At 43.8% G+C, this 21,304-nt stretch overlaps 1 protein-coding gene across 2 annotated transcripts in view; it reads right to left on the bottom strand.

Moving 5' to 3' along the window:
- MEMO1 (mediator of cell motility 1) overlaps positions 1-8,713 on the bottom strand; it is a 49,196-nt gene extending 40,483 nt beyond the window's left edge. Inside the window, exon 1 of one of the 2 annotated variants that reach the window (XM_067562707.1) lies at positions 8,542-8,713. In XM_067562707.1, coding sequence (XP_067418808.1) covers positions 8,542-8,602 — 61 coding nt within the window. In that variant the 5' untranslated portion in view covers positions 8,603-8,713. Of the gene's footprint in view, positions 1-7,636; positions 7,759-8,541 lie in introns of those variants that run through there. The other variant, XM_067562708.1, reaches the window with a different exon arrangement.
- Between the last annotated feature and the right edge of the window lie 12,591 nt (positions 8,714-21,304).

Below are 21,304 nucleotides of genomic sequence, written 5' to 3'. Positions count from 1 at the left end.
CTTCCAGCACTGGAAAGGCATGGTTGCAGCGCAGCACAATGAGTGGTTTTTGCTTTTGGCTCTTCTGTTCATGCAGCAAAATGCAGATAGAGAGTATGAGACATAGCACAGGGCATTATGGCAGCAACCTGCAATTCTCAGAAGGCAGCAGCAGATCTCAGCCACAAAATCACACATGCTGGATGCTGACATGGCACAGGAGACCAATGATGCTGGTTGTGATTGTTGTGGGTTCCCATTAAGCTGACCAGTGGCCTTGCGCAGGACCACAAGCACAGAGTTTCAAGACTACGTAACTATCTGTTTCTAAGATAAACAGCTGTGGCTCTAGAACTTTTGCTCAAGGAAGGCCACCTTCACGCAGCTATGTAAAGAGTTTGCCTGACCTTCCAGTGCCAGGACTTGCAAATGAAGTGAGCCATCCCAGTCCAGAAGCAGGTTGCTATGGGCCTTCTAGAAGCTTACTACCCCAGACTGCTAAAGGTCTGTGGCGAAGCAGTTTTGCATTGACAAGTCAACTGTTGGGGCAGAGGCGGTATTGGAAGCAACGTGAAAGATGACCCTCACCAGCAGTGCCACATTCTGGTAAGGCAAGGGTGTAGCAGATGATTCCCCTCCTTGACATCTCCCCTTTCCTGTACAACTCCATCCTATGGAGTCATCCCTTCTTTTGCAGCTCAGTCCTCCAGCCAAGTCACACGTTCCCAATCACCCCTTTTGGGATATACAAAAAGCAAAGTCCAATAATGAAAAAGTCTTTGAATGCCCACAAGGGCTTCAGGATTTTTTCCTTAGCTCTGGGACTTGGGGACTGAACCTTTGGGTATTTAGGGCCTTCCCCAGCTGGATTCCTCACTGAGGGGTAGACTCCTACTGTTGTCCCAGCTTTAGGGGTTGGTAGCAGAGCCCTGGCCCACCCTTTCCACCAGGCTCTGAGGGTGGACAGCTAAGTTCTGCAGCTTGGGGTGCTAAATAGCTGCATCCGTGGATCATTTCCTATTTTAGTTCCTGCCCCACGGTAAATGAAAGAAATGAACCAAAAATAAAGTTTCAGACCTTCCCAAACCGTCACCAGTCTTTCCTTTGCAGGTTTGGTGAGGTCTCAGGCAACAAGAGCACCTGGGCTGTTACTTGCTCAGAGCAGAAGTCTGTTCCCTTCCACTGCTTGCCCCATTCTGAGCTGCTCTGTGTCCCCTTTTAAGCTCCAGCTTAAGGTCCAGGCTCTGCAGGAGCAGTCGGGTGAAGCCGCCTGGACCCAGAACTGCTTTTTAACCCCTTGTTCTCCAGTGTGGTGCTTGCATACACCAGCACAGGCCATTATTGCTGTGATTTACCCACCGATGGTGGACAATGCTAATGTTCTTGAATAGCTCCTGAACTGCAAGGGCACCATCACTGACACGCATATATACTCTTGGCCCACCACAAAGAGCATATGAAGACATCAACCAGAAAATATACTCGCCCATTATGCAGTTCTTGATCAACCATGAAGGCAGGTTCATGAACACCAAAGTAATGACTGACACCAAGGAATTCATGAGATCTGGCATTATACCTATTTGGACTAGGAGGGACCTTATTCCCCCTAAATAATATGGTTATCACAGGGGTTTCTGTCTCCACTGTTATTTTAGAGGATCCAGCCTACCCTCTACTCTCCTGACTCATGAAGTCATATGCTTATATAAGAGCACTGGACAGAAGGAGGTTTAACTGAACAGCGGTAGAAGGGAAGTAGAACATGCATTTGGATAACGAAAGGCAAGATGGCACCTATAAACCTGTTTGAATGCCAGCATGCCCAATGCCATTCATATTATTGGGGTGTACTGTGCACTACATGATATTTGTGAGGACAAGTGCGGTCTCACTGGGAATGAGCTCAAGAGACTGCTGTTTTAAAGGCCCAGTAAAGGCAACCAGAAAGCATACCTCTGATCACTGGGGATGGGTCCAGGAGAATAGGAGAAGTAACGGTGTGACGTGCCTTGTACTGCTAGGGAAGATGTACGGGAAATGTGATGTCATTTAGTATTTCGTTCACATATCGATTTATCAATTTGTTACTGCTTTTATGTGATTTTGCATAACCTATTAAACCTTTGGATAGAGGTTCCTGCCTCTTCCTTGTTTCCCAAGCACTCTCACACGGATAGTGAAAAAATACTTTATTATAAAGTAGAACAAATATACTGTAAGAACCATATAGGCAGCTGCCAACAAGTGTTCAAACTGCCACAATCAGTGCCATCTCACTGATAACAGAACTGCACATCAGTATACCTGTTCTTTTCCCACAAGGCATGAGAGTTCAGTGAACAGGGTACATCTGCCCATACACACTTCCATTCCAGGAGTACATGGAATGGCTCAGAACCAACCACCACCCCCAAGCTGTCCATCAGCTGCAGACATGGTAGAATAGAGGAGAGTCCACTGGCACTGGTATCTGAGCAGCTGCTCCCCTGATGGCCAGCAAACTGCAAAAGTGCTCCTGCTGCTGCTGTCGGTACTGCTCCCTCATCCTTTGATGATGCTCAGGATAGTCCATTACCAGTTTTTCCTCCTTCTTCCTGTTCCTCTCCTGCTGCTCCTTTCGAAATTCAAGGTGCATGTCCAAATTGCATCCAAAGACATTAGGCATTTCTTGTAATTTTTTTTCTTTAGAATCCTTTCCCCAAGAAGCCTGGGTGATTGAATTGGCCCAGCAAAGGTGAAAGCTCCTAACAAGACAATGAAAGAGTATATTATATTTTTGAACATGGAAACAAGAAAACGTATCTCTGTTTCACATTCTGCATAACAGAAAGGCCACAAGTTAATACTTCTATTTACTTGATATGACTTTATTTCAACCATATTTACCTAATTAGAAGCAGCTGCATCCCAGGCCACAGATGTAATTTAAGTATTTTATATTTAATTTATTTTAAAAATTGGAGAGTTGAGGGGAAGGGGGGTGTTAAGGCCCACATGACCAGAGGCCTATTACTAGTGATGGTCCTAACACCATTTCACAATGCAACAGCGTTGGAGGATGTTGGCTTATTGGGGATCCCAGATTGGAAGAGGATCAACTTTGCCAAGCTTAGATAAAAAAGCATGCCAAGGAATTATTTAACTGCCTGGTACCTGATCAACATATCGACGACTGGACAAGGCTAGTAAGCTACAGGAAGCTTGCCCTGCTGAGGAATTTTACTGACAAAACTCTCAATCATTATCAGCCAGGTGTGGGGGGGAAATTTCAGCAAACAAACAAGATTCTGAACTAGGAGGATGCGCAGAGGCTTTCTACGAACAGATCTGCCTTTTTATCTTCATTTCCCCCGCATCCTTCTTCCCTGGCCCCAACAATGTGTCACAAACCAAAGGGGCAAATGCCACCAACAACAAGGGACTTTTCCACTTAATACAGCCAGTAGGACAACGTTTTAGTGCTAGTCCCAGTATAAAAGTTATAAACAGAGTACATATATTATATATGCATTCATTCTTGCTAAACCTGTAATCCTAATTTTGAATAAGTATGTTAGCAGCAACCAGTTAAATCCTAATTAGAATAAATCACTAGTTGCATGTTTAAATTCCATCCCATTCCCACCCTAGAATCCATCTTGGATCACACATGGATGCAGTAAGAAGAGGGAGAAAAGCATAGCTTCCACCCTCAACTGAAGCTAATGCCAACCCATAGCATGTAATATCCTCCATAATAATATTTTCATTGGTCATAAGTCAGCAAAACCCTCCCACTTATACCACAATTTCCCCCATAATAATAAAAAGAGTGATAGCTGCCTCTTACCTGACTGTGGCTCCACCGGACTCTGCTTCCTCTACCATCCATTCCTTGGGCACAGCCTTGAACAGGTCCATGGACCAGCATAAGGACATCCTCCAGTCACTCTGGCCTTGTGGTTGTTCCAGCTCTTTTGCCATGAGCGTCTCCTCTACCCTCGGTCTAAAAATCAGACCATTCCACTTCAAAAGCCCATCAAGTCTGGCATTGGGCTCTGTAGCAGGACAACACCTGGTCAAACGCCTGATGATAGGGGCAGGTGAATGAGGAGTTGTTGGACATTAGTGTCCTTTGCCTTGCAGTAGGTATCTTTGAAGTTTTTAATTAGCTCCCAAGACTAAATTGTCATCCACCTCATTCCAGACCTCCCCCAGTCTCTGAAATATTCCTGCAGAGATGCTCATTTCAGCTGTATCTCCCAAAATTATGTTTCCCTGACTGTACCAACACCAGAGAGCAACCAGAATCCTAGTGTGAACCTCTGGCCAGCTAGCAGCACCCTGAGACGGTATCTTCTCATGCTTTTCAAGTGAGCTGAACTTTGCAGAAATGGAGCACGCTGAATGAAGGGTTAAATGCCAACCAAGTGTATATAAACCAGTAGGTAGCTTCTGGTTAAGAAGAGGTGAGTTGGAAATGAGTAAGTAAGAGGACTAAAAAATACAGCTCCTGCAGAACTGAGGGAATGCACTGTAGGATTATCACAAGCTTCAACTGTGTCCTCACTGAAAAGTAGACAGGTTAGATCCCGCATTAAAGTGAAACATGGTCTTGAATCTATATCTCCTGCCAGACAAGCAAACCCAGATTCAAAGGCATACAAACCTGGATTAAAGGTTTGCATATGTGTAGACAATGGGGAGTAAGCTAAAATCCAGTCAAGCTATCAGAAACAATGGCTCTTTCCTTCAATTTTCTTTAAAAATTAAAAAAAATTAACAATAAAGACCCATTCACACAACAATTTTTTACCATGATTTGTGGTTAGTTAGAATATGATCCAGTATGAGTTCAAACAACAGCTTTTCTACTATCACATGTGTGTTTGTGTCCCCCCACCCCCATCTAGTACTCTTCCCAAAGAAAAAATAAGCAGAGTCTCTGGCCAGCTATCCCATGCTGCCTTATCAGTCAATACCTAGAACACATGCATACAAAAGCATGTAAGGCAATGCACTTTTAGATGTCCTACTGCAGAGAGCTGAGTGAAACACAACTGAACAAACTACAGAGCTACAAACACCTCGGGAATGGAGGTAATTCGTAACTCTGAAATGTTCATAACTCTCAACAAAATGTTATGACTGTTCTTTCAAAGTGTACTGAATATTTACTTAATACAGCTTTGAAAAATGCTGATTTTCCTTTATTTTTTAATAGATGACACTTAACACAGTACTATACTCTATTTGCTTTTTTTTTTTAGTCTCTGCTGCTGCCTGATTACGTACTCTGGTTTCAAATGAGGTGTGTGGTTGACTGGTGAATTCGTAACTCTAGTGTTCATAACTCTAAAGTTCTATTACAGTTACACAGGCTTGTTAAGGTGTACTATCCGCCTAAAAAGCATGTACTGAACCAGTACCGGAATTCAATTATATGTCAAGCTAGGCCTCTCTTAGCTGACACGGTAACTAAGTTCTAATTGTGCTGAGTGCAGACAATAACCATGCTTAGCTCCAGGTGCGCAGCTCCAGCATGGCCAGATTTAAATGCAAGAGTTGGGACATTTACAAAAAAAATCATTTTACCTTCCCACATCACATATCAGTTTTTTAACCTAATTAGTAATTTAGTAACCTAATTCAGTATGTGCAATCTGGGCAAGTTAATGTTTCCATGAAAAAAAATTTTATCGTCCTCATTTGTGTTAAAATACGTAACCTCATATTCAAAGAAATGTATTATTTGAGTTGTTTATGCACAACTGGTGCATAAAATATTAAATATTTTACTTTTTCAGATTTAATTGAAAATTGATCTAGTGTCTGTGCCTGGAGTAGATCACATTTACAAATTTTCTAACTGAAAGACTGAAGTAGGGGGATAATATCAGAAAATAAAACAGTTAAAAAATTTCCACACTAAAGTCAAACTACTCATCTCATTTCCATGTGTCTCCCTCTACTTATGTTTCCCTGTTTTTGTTTCTTCCCTCCTCCTGGATTATCCAAGACCTCAACATTCAAAGAAAAAAAAAAAAAAAAAAAAAAAAAAAAAAAAAAAAGACAAAACTTGTTCTCAAGCTTAGTTGTGTCACCAGGCCATCAGAACAGATTCCTTTTGTCCAGCTCAACCTTCTCCACCTTCCTTCACAATCATCTGTTTCTCAGCCCAATGCTGCCACCACATATATCAGATCAGTCTTTCACTTTACTGTTACCACTGAAAGGGAAAAGCCATGTGCAATAGCCAATGACTAGGGTGACCATGTTTCCCAAAGGGAAAATGGGATAGTGCGCGGGGCTCGCTCAAGCTGTCCCCCTCATGTGGGGCTTGCCCAAAGTCCCACCCCAGCCCCCGCCTGAAGCTGGCCCGAGCCTCCTCTTCGCGACGCAGGCCACAGCTCCCCTCCCCCAAAACATTCCTCTGCACCCCACTTTTGCCAAAAGAGTCAGGACATCCAGGGCAGGGCTTAAAAAGAGAACTATCCCAGACATGGTGACCCTACCAATGACAGAGTCTTTCACTGCTGCTTAGACTACAGGAAGAGAGTTGCTAGTGTCTCTCTCACACCACCTGCCCTTTAAAGTGCTCCCAGCATCTGCAACTTACACTTCCCCAAAGGGCCAGCAGAAAGAAACTGAAAAGCACAGGAGGATCTGATCAGTTTCACTTGAATCTTTTTCCACAGTGCCATCAGAAATGTGCTAGTTGAAGAAGCAATAGCAGTACAAATGCTGTTTTTCCCACACTGTAGGATTTTTTTTTTTAAATAAGGCAAAACTCCGCTTTGGTAGCTTGCTTGTGCCACAAAATTCTTGAGTCTAGCCAATGAATGACATCATTAAATTCACTGTGGGGTTTTTTCTGGGAGGTGGGGAGAGGGAAATAGTAGTACAATGTTTTTACAATATTAAATTCTATAAAAACATTTTAAAGTTTTGGATTATTGCATCAACATAAAAGCTAGTCTATAGTATCTGATAGTGAGTTTCCACATTACCAATCTCCATAGTGATATTCAGTAAGATGATGAGATGGGGAAGAGAAACAGTTTTTTAAACTGTCCATGGTCCAGTTATGTTAAAAAAGTTTTCATATCAGCTTTGAGAATTAAGCAATTAACATAATGGGTGTGAGATTACCCAACTTTATAAGTCAAAAGCACATGCACATATCCATTAATTTATGCACTCCACTTTGCAAGGAGTTTTACATCGGAGAGATGCACAGGCATAACCAAACTATGTAAGCCAGTTTTACTGTACATTACAAGAACATGTCTGATTATATATGCCATTACGAAGTAAAACCTCAGATAGTGTTTTGCAGGCCAAAATTAATTACTCTACAGACTATTTTGGGATAATACAAAGCAATCACCACACAATATAGACATGGGGGGAGGGATCCATTATGTAGTCCATCAAAGCAAGTACAGGATTTGCCATCAATGTATTCTTCTACTCTTTCTGTTGTACTTAAGTTCATACATCAGATTACATTCTGGGCATTTTTGGTATAGGTTTATTAGGGTCACACCGTATCTACATTTAAATGGGGCTTTCATCATTACGTGTTCTAACAGATCCATATTAGAAAGTTATCTCACTAATCTCCCTTATAAACTGGTTATTCTATAATGGCCCACTGCAGAGTTTCTCTAACCTGTAAAATACCCAGCATCCTCGGACACCATGGGAGATACGATCTGGACTACACAGACCACTGGTCTGATCCTGAGTAGCAATTCCTACGTTTCTATAATCAATTTGTATTTCCCCCTTCCTAGGCATACCACACTGCACTGCCCTGAATGCTTTGGGTACGGCAGGGCTGGGGACGCGGGCAGCTCGGGTGAGTCAGAGGCTCAGCGAGTCCTTCCAGTCCTGTTTACCGGCCAGTTTGCTGCTCGGGCGCACTCCGGCACTTGGTGCACGGTTTTACAGAGATGATTTATGGCTCCGGGGCCCAGGCAAGTGTGCGCGCGCAGGAGACGGGCGACCCGGCTGCCTGGGAGGCAGCTGCCTTTGCTAGAGTGAGAACCGGAGCCAGCGCCATGTGCTCCGCACGGCCCCCTACAAGGCGCGGCTCCCAGCATCAGCACCGGAGGCGGGGCCTGCAGATCCCGAGTCCCCACCTTGGACCGGGGGAGGGACAGGAGGCAGCGGCCCGCCTCGGCCCGGCGCCGGAGCGACGCCGGGCACCGACCCAGGCCTGCGGCTGGTGGAAAGCGCTGACTCAGCCTCCGGCTCCAACTGGGCCCCTGCCCTGACCCGACCCGACCCGACCGGGGCCTGGGAAGAAAAACCGCCCGCGCCGCAGCTGCTGTGGGCAACCAGGCCCCTCGGAGCCTCCGCTTGCCACCTCCCAGGCCCCGGGGCGGGGACGCCCTGCAGCGACCCCACCTCCGGCGTGACTGGGGCGGTAGCCGGCGCGACGCCTCCCAACCTCAGCTCCTGCCCGGCCCCGGCCTAGCCCCCCTCCTCCCCGCCCGCATCCGCGCTCGGCCGCCCGCCCGCCCGCCCGCCCCTCCGCCGGTGGCCAGGACTGCGCCCGGCCGGCCCCGCTACCTGAGGCTGTGTACCAGCTGCCGGCGTGGCTGGCCTCCCGGCAGAGCACGCGGTTGGACATCTTGGTGCCTGAGCCGCCTATGGTGTTCGGGGGGGGGGAGGGGGCAGGCGACGGGCCCGGCCGCGGCGGCAGCGGCAGCAGCGCTAATCCCCCTCCTCCCCCGGCAGAGCCCGAGCCCCCGCGAGGGGGGGGAGGGGCGGGCGGCGGCGCTGCTGCTGCTGCCGGAGGCGCGGCGGACCCGAGCAGCGAAGGGAGAAGCGCCGCGAGGGACGGGAGAGGCTCGGCCGCCGACACGGGCTGGGCAGGGGAAGGCGGAAGCCGGGCTGGGACAAAGTCCGAGGCCACCGCCGGCTACGCCGTGCTGTCTCGCGTGAGGGGAAGCGAAAAAGAGGCGGCCGCGGCAGCCGGGTTTTGGCCCTGCTCGGCTCCCGTGGAACGCGGGATTGCACAGACACGGGCCAGCGGCTCTCTATTGGGTGACGAAAGCAAAAGCCCGGCAGGGATTGGTCGCCCTTGTTCTCCCGCCCCCCCCAGGCCTGATGGCAGCCTGTGATTGGACAGCGCCGTTGGCTTGGGAGCGGAACGAGGTGGGGAAAGGCCCGCCGGCAGAGCTGGTGTGGATTGGTCCGCCGGGTTGCCGCGGCGATGGCTTCTGGCCTCGCCGATTGGCGGGTTCGTGTCGCTGTGGTGGCAGGGAAGATTAGAGGGCAGGGGGGCGTGGGGAGACGGGGCGAACCCCGGGGGAGCCAGGCCCCGAGGGGGGAGGGGAGTTGCCGGGCAGCAAGGCCCCGCCCCCACTGTGAGGGCCTGGCCGCGACCGCGCGCCCGCCGCAGCAGCTCCGCCGCGGCCCCCGCGCGCACGCTGCCCGCCCGCCCAGCCCCACTGCGGACCCCGGCACAGCCCGGGGGGCGCTGGTAGCCCGCAGCCGAGCCGGCCACGCTTCAGCCCCGTGGGGCTGGAGCCTGCAGTGGCACCAGCTCAGGTCCGGCTGGGACGCTGCTGTACTACAGCAGGCTGCCCCGGAGGTCGGGGAGGCCCGTGCCGATGCTCTCAGAGCGGCAGGCCAGGCCCGAGGCGTTTATTACCCGTTCTGGATTAGCGAGCGATGCGCAATGGGTGGGGGGCGGGGAAAGGGAGACACGTGGGTTTTTGCTTTGTAATTGACCGCGCGCGCGCATTTTTCTCATCTGCCTCCCAGACTTGCTGTTAAGCGTTGGCGGATTTCTCAGAGATTGTGGCAGAAAGGGGGCTGCAGGCGACAGTAACTGCCTTACTACCTGGCAAGCTCACTTCCACCTGTGCATCCTCTAGGTTTCCACTTACACCCCTGTTTTCACTTGTGCACGTGTCACTAAGATCTGAATTTGGCCCTTCCGTCAGCACTTAGTAAATAGTTACCGGTATGTTAAGGCCAAATATGAATCCCATTCATGCTCTGATACCTCCTTCGGCCCTGCACAGCAAATGGAAGTAAGGGGTGAAACTATTTAAGTCAACAGATTTCCCTGATTTTCCCTGGACTCCTGCGAAGGGGAAGTAAGACCATGCCATTGAGTAAGAAGATACCATTTTTATAGAGTCACTTTTCAGACTAGGCCACACTTTGAGCCATTTCAGGCCATTTTCTGATTTCAGCCACACTAATGTCAATTACAGTGACTCCCTGATGGTCAGTGGATTTACTCCAGCTTTACACCCAAGTAATTTATCAAAATCTAGCACAAAGCTACAACAGCATTTAAACGTTATTCTGAAATTCTTTGATCCCTTTCATACTTAGTCTAAACCTAAATTCTAACAGATTTTAGAGACAACTAAGTTTGACCTATATTTAAGCACAGTTCTTAAACTCTCTTGCAAGTCTTACACAGATAGGGTCTTATGTGTCATAAGAAGGCAAACTAAATTTCTTTTGAGAGTAAGCACTGCTTTCCTGTATGCTGTATCTCAGTCTCACTTTCTCCATAGCCAACGAAGTGAGAGACCCTCCAGCATCTCCTTTCCACCACATCCAGTCCATCAAAAACAGGCAAGGAGGTTTCTGAACAAGGTTTCCCCATACCAGGTGTTACATCACATGTGTAACTAAAGACAGGAAACAGAGTTCACTATTTGAGTAGTTATGACTGAAACCCTGCATGCCCAAACCACATTATAGGAATAACATAGAAATTATAATATTAGGCCTAGAATTGGTTACCTGCTCAGCAGAGCAAGCTAATCACGTAGGCATGTAGTGGAAACATGCCTTATTTTTTATATTTAAACTAATAAATACTAATTGAAACCTCTCACATTTTCAGTACTGAGACAGGTAACCAGAGACAGTGTCTGTTCAATTCCTCACCTTGACTTCCTCCCTCCTACCCAACTCCAAATCAGTTCTGCCTCTACCTCCACATCAATCCTGCCCTCTCAGATACTTCCCCTCCCCAGTAATTTTCTCTCCATATCTGTTCTGTCCCCTCCCATGCCTCACCTCTGCTCCTCCTGCAGCTCTTTGAAGGGAGGAATGCCTCAGGGTCCTCTTTCCCAGGCTAAGTCAGGTGTTGCAAGGGGAGAGTGGTGTTATCCCCCTCCTTAGGGAAAAGGGAGAGACAGAGAGAACAGCCTGTACACCCCTCAGTGACTTGGGGCTCCTCGGTGTCCAAGCTCACTTTCTAGCAATTTTATTTCCTAGAATGGTGACCCCATGCACTTTCAACACTGCTTCCTTCCCCCCCCCCCCATCTCCCTCCCTCAAGACTTCTATTGCTGACACTGATCCTTTCATGCCACTTTTGTCTCTCTCACCCCTTTCTTTAGCTGTCCAATTGCAACTGTTACATAGCTTTCTGAATAGCAGGAAAGGGGAATTCACTCCATGTCCTCCCACACTTCTCTCCTACTGGCACCATAACTCAGATGTATCCAGCACTATTTACTAATTAAGCACCAACTGTGCTTTTGGCACTTTACAACAATCACATAGTCCTGGCCTCAACAATCTTAGACTGCACTGACCCATAGCGAGATGCTATGAATTGGAATTGGCAAAGCATATTGCTGTGGCCTTTTGTGAAGGCCTTATGAAAGAAGTATGTTTTGAGAAAGGATTGAACTGAAATGGGAATTGTCTAGTGCATAAAGAAGAAGAGGACAGCTGTTCCAAATACAATGATCACTGGGCCCATGCCTATAAAGCAAGCATATTTAGGGAAAGATGAACTTGTTTTGTCTAATTTTCAGCCCTCTTAAAACACAGCTCAACTACTTGATTCAAACTTCGTTGAGTTGGCATTTCACACAGGAAGAACTGTGGAGTTGGGATTTTGGGGGAGGAAGTGAGAGGATCATTTCTTCCCCTCTGTCCCCGCATATTCACAGGTCACCCACTTGTGTTATCTATTGGCATAGGCTTCCCTTTAGCTACAAAAATATGTTGTTGTTTTTTTTTTAAAGTGAATCATTCTTGAAAATAAATGGGTTTAAATTTGGGGGGGTGGGGGAAAAGTTGACAAAGATGTATCTTGCAAATCCAGCTAAATAGTTGCAGAGGTTCACAAAAACAATTTCATGCAGTTCATATATCCTTATTACTTTCTACACTAAATGCACAAACAAAAAGTTTCAAAGACTTAAATTAATGTTACATGATAATCCCTCAAAATCTTCATTTCTTGATCACAACTTGCAGTCTCAAGACCACTGGTAGCCACAAGTTTCTCTCTCAACTCTGTATTCCTGTTGAATAATCTGGCTCCAATTCTGATCTAGGGGACATCTGTACATGTATCCTGTGATCTCCTTACAACTCTTCATATATTTCCAGTGTTTTCTTGAAGTCCATACACTAGTAGCATCTAAAGTCTTGCTGCTGTTTTATCCTCTGCTATGCTTAACTCCTACAATAGGGGATATGGCATGCAGGTCCAACATCAGGGGAAAGCAACAGAGTGTAATCCATGGGAGAGTATTTGGAGTTACAGACAAATACTAGTGATTCAGACAGTTCTCTATTTTGGATTTCTTCAGTGTTCCTAAAATAAATAGTAATGTTCTGTTAAGGTGTTCATAAGCCTCACTTCTTTAACGAGAGAGAGTCAAATAGTCCATCACAAAGTTCTAATAAAATGGTCTTCTAATTGGGCAAGTGGCACTTTACGTCTTTCTGAGACAGTCAAAGTGCAATTCTGACATTTTGCTTACAACTTAGCATCTTCTTGTGAGATTTGTGCTTGATAAAATCTTCTCTTCATCAATTCAATAGCATTCTCTGGACCAAGATGTCCATTGCAGTGTAATAAATCACAAGGCACTTTCTCCTTGAGAAGTACTGTCATATCCTGGTTGTTGTACATCTTCCTGTACAGGACTTCATTACTTCTCAACTTAAATTCGCATTGGCACAAGTTTTCCTCAACTTCTTTCAATAACCTGGTTCTCCCACTTCCACTGAGGCCTCCTGCTGATTTCCAAATACTCTACTCCCAGTACACTGCTGGACCCCGCTTTCAGTATGCCCCGTCTGGTCTAACTTACAGTAGAACCTCAGAGTTACAAACATCTTGAGAATGAAGGTGGTTAGTAACACTGAAATGTTTGTAACTCTGAACAAAACATTATAGTTGTTCCTTCAAAAGTTTACAAGTGAACATTGACTTAATACGGCATTGAAACTTTAATATGCAGAAGGAAAAATGCTGCTTTCCCTTTATTTTTTAGTAGTTTACATTTAACAGTATCATACTGTATTTGACTGGGGGGGTTTTGTTCATTTGTTTTGGGGCCGGGGGGATTGTCTCTGCTTCTGCCTGATTGTGTACCTTCACTTCCAAATGAGGTGTGTGATTGATAGGTCAGTTTGTAACACTGGTGTTAATAACTCTGAGATTCTACTGTACTTGGAGAGAGACAATTACAAAGTTGTATAAAGCCTGTAATGACTTAATTCTACTATTTTGGATCATCATCCCTTCACAATTTTCTTTCTGGTCTTCTCCATATTTTGCAATGCATTTCTAAAAGGACAGCTCCATTATTATACGGTTTCCCCAGCATAGGTTTAATTCAGAAGTTGAAATTAGCCAGTCTTGTTATTTGTTTTTGTTCAAATGCCCCCACCTTTGCACTAGTTAGATATAGAAGGGGACTGTTTCTGTATATGAAGCTAATTCAAATTCTGACAACATGGGGGAATAATCCATCACATTCCAAAAGGAAGGCAAGTTTCAGCTTGAAGGAGTTAAGGTGTTCTCACTCAAATAGCCTCAAAACTTCTTTCTTGTCCCTTTTGGTTCTTGAGTCAACACAGCTTCCAACACTAAACTTCTGCCCCATCCACATTTTGGCTCCCGTGGTGTGCAACAGGGACCACTTGAATATATGCGTAGGCAGCCTGTCTCTTAACCCTCCTCATCCCTTTCCCCCACCTCATTCCTTATCTGCTTGTCAGCAGACTATTGCCATGGAGACACCAACAGACCTGCTACCCCAAAATAGCTAATAAGAGGGATAACTGGGAAGAGGAGCACAGCTGTTGAAGTGGGAGGGGTGAGCACAGCCACTGTTGCAACAATGGGGGGGAGGGAGGACACAGCAACAATGAAAGAGATGAGGGACTTCAGCCACCTGGAGAAGGCAGATTGAGTTCATGGGGAGGAAGAATCTAGACTTGTTTTGGGGTGGAGGCAAGTGTTCCCCTGTATCCAATATGAATGTTGCATGACTGTTGCAACTATTTGTTGATAATTTTAAGGATTCCTCTCTCCAAAACTCCAAGCACAAATACAATCTAGGATTTTGGTTTTGAATTACATATAAAACCAACAATTTAGAACTCTTCAGAGAAAGTCTGGGACAACAAATAAGCTTTGCAACGTTCCATGACCGTCAACAAATTCAAGCTCTGCAATGGGATTGGGGGGGGCAGGGTGGGAAATTAGTTCTAGAATTGGGTGCCCTTCTCTCAACACACTGACACCAGCCCCCTTTTATTGAAGCTGAGGGGCAATTAACTCCAGTGTCTCAAACTGATTTTGTTTGCCATAGAATCACAGGAGATGGAGGTCATGGAAGGGTTCAGTGTCTTCTGAGGTAACCAGGACCCATTTCTCGGTCTTTCACCGAAGTGTTAAGCTAATATTAGTTTATCACTACATACAATGTATTGAGAAAAGTTTATTTTGTAATAAATATCTTGAAGAACCATCCTGATGAATGCTTCGATATAGAATTACCCCCAGGCTGGCCGTTATAGCTATATCCCAAAATTCTCAATCCACATTGCATTGATAGGTCAGTACTAAGAGTACCAACTTCTAAACTAATTAACCTCACAACAGAACCAACTAATTAATGCAGTGGGGTTAAAGTTTTACTCAATGAGGAGGAATAATTATCATGCTTCTATCCAAACAAGAAAGGGCAGGTCAGACAGCAATTCAAACCAGTCATACACTTCCAGCCTATAACCAGCAAAGCAAGGTTGTTAGGAAGTCAAAATAAGTTGGGGGACTCTAGAGACTAACTTCTCCCAAAAATTTTTGAAATATCAAGTGCCATTTTCTACCATTTAAATTAAGAGATTTCCACAGTTAAATGAAAACCAATAGAAAATCTTCCTAGCAGTCTTTGGGACTTCCATGTAAGAACAGTTTACCAGCGTGGCAAGTTAAATAGGCATGCAGCATGGAGATCCAGATACCCTTGTATATTTCCAGACATGCAATCCTACACCCTCTAAAAGCTAGAATCCATATATTCTTAAGCAGCTTAGCATGCATTAAAGGTAGTGCACCTTGTCCAGGCTAGACTTTCAACTCTTTCCCAGTGAGCTTTGCACTTCTCCTTGCCTTTCTCCCCTCACTCTAGCAGTGTCTAACCATCCATTTCCTTTCTCTCTCTTTACCAGTGAGGTCTCCTTCTCTTTCTAGGAGTTTTTCGCTCTCAGTTGTAGAGGGTATTTTATCAACTTATGCTTCTCTTCTGAGGGATAGGGGGAAATCTCTCTCTTCCCAAAGATTCATCCCTCTAGCTCCCCAGATAGTTTAAGCCAGGGCAGGTAACTGCTCCCCCTACCAGTGCTGCAGTGAAATAAGACCTAGGGGCAAAACCAAAGAAGCCTACAGTTCTTCAGAGGAAACACAATACACAGGCCCACCCAGTACTGGGAATACAGAAGTATACAGGATCATACTGCTCTGTGCTGAGCACTTGGGCCAGCTATCCAGAGAAGCAATGAAAGGTGATTTAGAACAGCAACCCCTACTGTCTCCCCATAGTAATAATGTCTGGCCAGGTGGAGTTCTGTCATTTTTTCCAAGCACTCGGTCTGTTCTATAGCCTTTTCCTTTGTGTTCTCTCATCTCTTCTCTCCTCCCCTCAGGGAGCAGCTCACTGCTGTGGCTGTTATCTCAGCTCTCTCCCATTTACAGCTGTCCAGTTCAAACCACCATTCTCAGTCTACCCGTAATCTGCTGTTTCTAATAGTCTATCCTTTCTGGTGTTAAAAGGAACCCACCCACTCCTTGCTGTATAAATCATAATAAAGTGGGAAAAACTATTGTTTCATATATACCTTGGCAGTACACAGGGATGGAGAGGGATCATTGAGGATGCTGTCCAGAACTCCTCAGCCTACATGATTGACAAAATAGCCTGCCAGTCTGGCTAACTAAAGGTTTATTATAATCTTGTCTTTTAAGTACCTAGTAGCCCAACAGCTGCCAGTTATTAGGCTTGTTAATACTTCCCTCAGGAAACTCTTACTGGTTTATTAAGGCTAATTGCCAAGCAGACACAGGATGTCTTAGAGTACAGATAAAATCCCAGCTGTAAAGGGGATACAAGTCAGTCTCATAAGAGTCTAGATAAATATCTTCCTTACCTTACCTTCTTAGACTCTGTTGATTCAGAATGGCTGGAAACTTGATTCTTCTTTTTATTAGGACTGAGGGTACATTTAAGGGAGCCTTCATTTTTGCAGTGAAATTTAGCAGAGATTTTGCTAAATTTCTCTTTCATTTCGAACCTGTTACTGCAGCAATTGACTTGCCACACTTTCAGGCATTTCAATGTGACTTCAAATTGTGTGAAATGCTGTAATGGAAACACACACTAACAAAGGCTTGGCTGAAAAATAAAATTATGTAAGTAAATGCAATGATCAGAACAAACAGATAAATATATTCTAATAACTATAGTCATGACCTCTACTTTAGGGTGCATGTGTTTCTGCTTTAGCCCACTAATTTCAATTGCTCATAGTCTTCTTATTTTTTTAAATCTTTTTCATTTTGGGATGAAACTTTGCAGGCTTGGGCTTTGTCTGAAAGTGATTATTTTTCAGTTGCCTATTTAAAGAGGCTGAATTGGTTTTTCCCCAAAACATACCTGAAAAACCATTTCCCTATTTAAAAAAAAAAGATCTTACAAGGGTTGTTTGTTTTTTTTTGTTTTTTTTTTAAATAACAGCTCAACAGTCAAAATGGCTGCAGATAAAAATATTTTTGCATTAAAGAGTCCTCTGTTGAGTAGCCTGGTGAACACTATTTTTGATTGGACTAGCATAAATTTGAAAATCAGGTGCTGAAGATTCTATGGATTTTCTTGCTAGGTTCATATAACACGCAGCTAATGGAGGCTGTGCATAGCTGACTAAGTGCATGTTGAAAACTACGATAGAGAGCAGTAGCTGAGACGAGCACTATTGGAATTGGAAGTTCCTGTTCTGAAATATCAAGGTTTATGTCCCACCTCTACCAGCACTCACACACATGCTTAGCTTTACAAGCTGTATGTAGTCACAATGCAGTCAAAGTTAAATGCAGAAGTGGGGGCTTACTTGCTTAACTGACGGTCTGTGTGCAGCTTACAAGACTCCAATTGTGAGTGTCTGAAAGATTGGTCAGATATGAAAGGTTACAATAGGCAGTAATCAGTGAGTGAATCTACAGTATTTTAGAGAATGCTAGGTCATGTGTTCCAGGTCTTAAAGAGTTATGTCTTGTTTTTGGATGACAACCTTGATGGATGGGAGAGATGTATAAGAAACTTAAACAAGTTTGGTAGAGGTTACAAATGTGTTGTGTGTGTTTAAAACAAAAGTGTGCTTCTTTCCAGAATCAAACAATTAATTTGGAGGACTCTGACCATGTTAAAATATTAGAAGATTTATTTCAGTTTTGTTAACAGTCTCTAAATGTTTGGAATGGTGGAAAAAATGTGATACAGGTTTAAATTTGAAAGCCAAAGCTATCTGTTGAAGAAACAATGTGTTTCAAAATATTGGTACTCTTCCTACTACTAGCATACAATGCTGGGAGCTGATATCACATATTAGAAGCCATAGAAGAAACTCCATAGTTAAAGTTGAAGCTTTCCACTATACGCCCAATTTTAAACTGCCCCTAACTTCTTTCCTAAGAAATCAGTCTCCATGTAATTGGAGATGCTACATCTCTTAATTAAAACAAAGGACAGGGGAGGAGTGTGGAGTATGTATTTATAACATATGTCTTCATTTTCTGTGTGCTGCACCTTTACATTTCTCAGAACTCTGGTTATTGGGTCTGGACTAGGGCTGGGTGAAATTTTTTCAGCAAATAGTACTTTTACCGAAAAATGCATTTTTCAGTGAAAAGATCTTCATAACTACAGGTAGAATTTGGAAAAATGGGGGATTTTTTTTGTTTGTTTGCCCAAAGCTAACACAAAAACAAATGTCAAAAATAACCATTCCAACAATATTGCGTCCAATTAACACTCAAAACATTTCACTTGATTAACAGATTCTTTTTTTTGTGAGAAAACAAAACACCACTTGAGCTCTTTTGGTTTGGTTGCTGAACAATAAAAAATAACATGCAATTATTCTCTCAGCTCTAGTTTGGACTATTCTTAAAGTGGTCATTCTGATTGTGGTAGAGTTGATGGTAACTGCAATCAAAGTAGAGGGATATGATATAGCTTTTAGGAATTGCTTTCAGTAGGAAATCCTCTCTTACTTACCACTGTCACTTAGAAGCCAAAGAAGAGACTGCAATTACTGCTAGGCCTAGACCCATCTCACATATTACAAATCTCAAGGCACCATGCATGGTTTTCAATTCTTTCAGTGGTTATTGGAAAGAAATACTGCAGCTGGGGTGGTTCACTTGTTTTGTTTGCCATATTGCAAGTTGTGATCTTAGGTTAATCAAGCACTGCTCACAAAATTAAGTGGTCTAGAGTTAGCAGAGAGATGGTTTGGGCTATGTATATGTGAGCTGATATGCTTTTTCAGAAATATTGCTTTTAAAAAATTTTTGTCCAATCCTCTGGCTTCTCTCTCTTAATGATTTTTCTATCTTGTAGCTCCTTTGATTTTTTTTCAATTTTTATTGGTGTATGATTTCTGGAGTTGCCTGTTTTTCACACTTATTTGTAAAATCCATTGATTAAGGTTTACTGTACATTTAAAAAGCAAAATAAAACCTCATGTAAAGCTTTTAAATACACACTTAATTTATAGAGCCCTGACAATTAGTGTTTCCTAAGAAAAATGTTAAAATTGTTTTGGCTTAATTAGGGTTGGTATGGTAAAACATAGGTAGACTTCTCCCTGATACCAGTTGGAGGAGTTTAAAGAGAAAACCTTTGAGAAATTGGAATATACCATTACTTCCTACCCCAGCACTTGAACTCTACTTTTGACACTGCATTCATCTGCTATGAACCTTAAAATAGTAACCAACTACTTTTCCTAAATCAGTCATGCAGCACTTCCTCATACAGCCTATCAAATGACACAAAATTAACAAATACAGATTTAAAGGAATGCATTTGTTTAGATACATATCCTAGATATCAATTCTAAAAAGCCTTTTTAAAAAATAGTATGTTTCATTGCTTTTAGGTTCAAGTTCCAAAACTGTTCTCCTGTATGAAGCCTCCCTGAAAAGATCTTCCTAACAGTCATTCTTCAACAACATTCTCTTGCAAAGGACAACTTCTTGTTTTTCTCATTCTGGCCTAGATGGAAGCATTGGTAGCAGGTGACATTGACATCAGCATTTATAAGTACACAACAGCTGAATGATTGGAATGCTGATGGCAAGTGGCAGCTGAATTGGAGATGCTCTGATCTTGGAAATTTCAGGTTGACCTATTTATTGCATAGCAAGCTAAACTCTACCAAAACACTTCTGCACAGCTATTTTGGGGAGTCAAAGGGAGAAGCCATGAAAGTCATTTTACTTCAAACTTGCACAGAACCACACCTCTTGGAGGAAAATTGTTTTGTCCAATAAAGACTGAGCTGAATTCTTACTTCTCATAGTTTTCTGTTGGAAACGTGTACTGTATTTTGGGATCACTGGAATTTTTCATCTTTAGAAGTTCAAATTCTTTAGATAGTGTCACCTACAGCTGAGCTCCTTGAATGTCACAGTACCAGTAAACAGCAGTTTGTCCTTTTACTCAGTTACTCTACTTCTTTAAGAAGCAACACACTAGTTTCCACTTCTGCCTTATTGTTTTTGCAGTTCTCTGTATTCCAGTTGCTGTGTCTCACCCCACGCCCTCCTTCATTTTCCCATCTGATTGCCCGGGGGTGGGGATGACAGAATAGAGGTTAAGCTGAATGAGCTAATTTGGCTCCTATTGCTCTTTGTATAGAGTTTTTCAACTGAATTAACTTGCCCATTTTAAAGGGTTATGTGATGCTGTCTAAAGGGGAAGGTAACTGTCTACGTAAATACAGTCACCACTTTTACAGAATTGTGATAAATCTTGTACAAAGTATGCCTTGCGAGGTATCATTGGAAAAGTTGTAATCTTCTGAGTATTATCGTGTTATAATATGAATATTGATATTGTGTAATTATGAAATTTTGCCATGTTTGTAACTCAAACATGTTGTGGGTCAGAGAACGGCCCACAGATTAGTTCTTCAGGAATAACAAAGGAACTGTCAATAAGAGCCTCTGCATGTTATCCCCAAAGACACCTCTTACAGCACATATGCAGAACGTCCAAGCAAAGATTTGCAGCTCATATGAGGAATTGATGGCAATGCACATATGCCATGCAACTGCTTGACCCCATGACACCACAAGGATTTTTGCAGCAAAAAGGGTAAAGATATAAGAGGGGAGAACAAAGGTTCCTGGCCATCTCTTTCCTTCCCCAGCTCGGGACTAGTGAATTCTGGACAGGGGAAATTTTGAACAAACACTGAGATCCTCGAAAACTATTTGGGCAACCCATAGAAACTTATAAAAAACTAAAAGATTTAACATCCCTGTTATCACTTTGGAATACCTATTTTGATCCAACTGTAATGTATTTTATTTGCTTTAACCGTTTAGGAACTCATTTCTTTTTCTTACTTAACGATTTAGTTAGTTTACTAAAGGATTGGCTTCAGTGTTGTTTTGAGCATCCATTGAGCTGGGTAAGTGACTGGCCTCCTGTGGCTGGAAGAACTTAATATGGAGAGATTTAATAACCTGTCATAACAGAAGTCCAGTTTGTGTGGGTGCTAATTTAGGCTGGAGTGTCCTAGGGGACTGTCTGTGGCTCCACGTTAAGCTAGTATAGCGACCCAGCAGCACACATTTGTTACTGCTTTGATTAAATCTAATTATAGAATAGACCACTTCTGTGGGGTGTCTACCCAGTTTTTTGACAGCCTGATCTGAGATTGGCCCTCTCAGCTGTGATCCATACCAGGCAGTGTGACACCTAAATAAGGAGTCTTGTAGCTCCTCCTGTGAGGTGCAGCTCAAGCCTCTTCCCTG

This window comes from Emydura macquarii, unplaced genomic scaffold, assembly GCF_026122565.2.
Source record: "Emydura macquarii macquarii isolate MOO-44397 ecotype Brisbane River unplaced genomic scaffold, CSIRO-AGI_Emac_v2 contig_2457, whole genome shotgun sequence".
In the NCBI taxonomy this organism is placed as follows: domain Eukaryota; kingdom Metazoa; phylum Chordata; order Testudines; family Chelidae; genus Emydura; species Emydura macquarii.
This window is presented reverse-complemented; position numbering and strand designations above follow the sequence as displayed.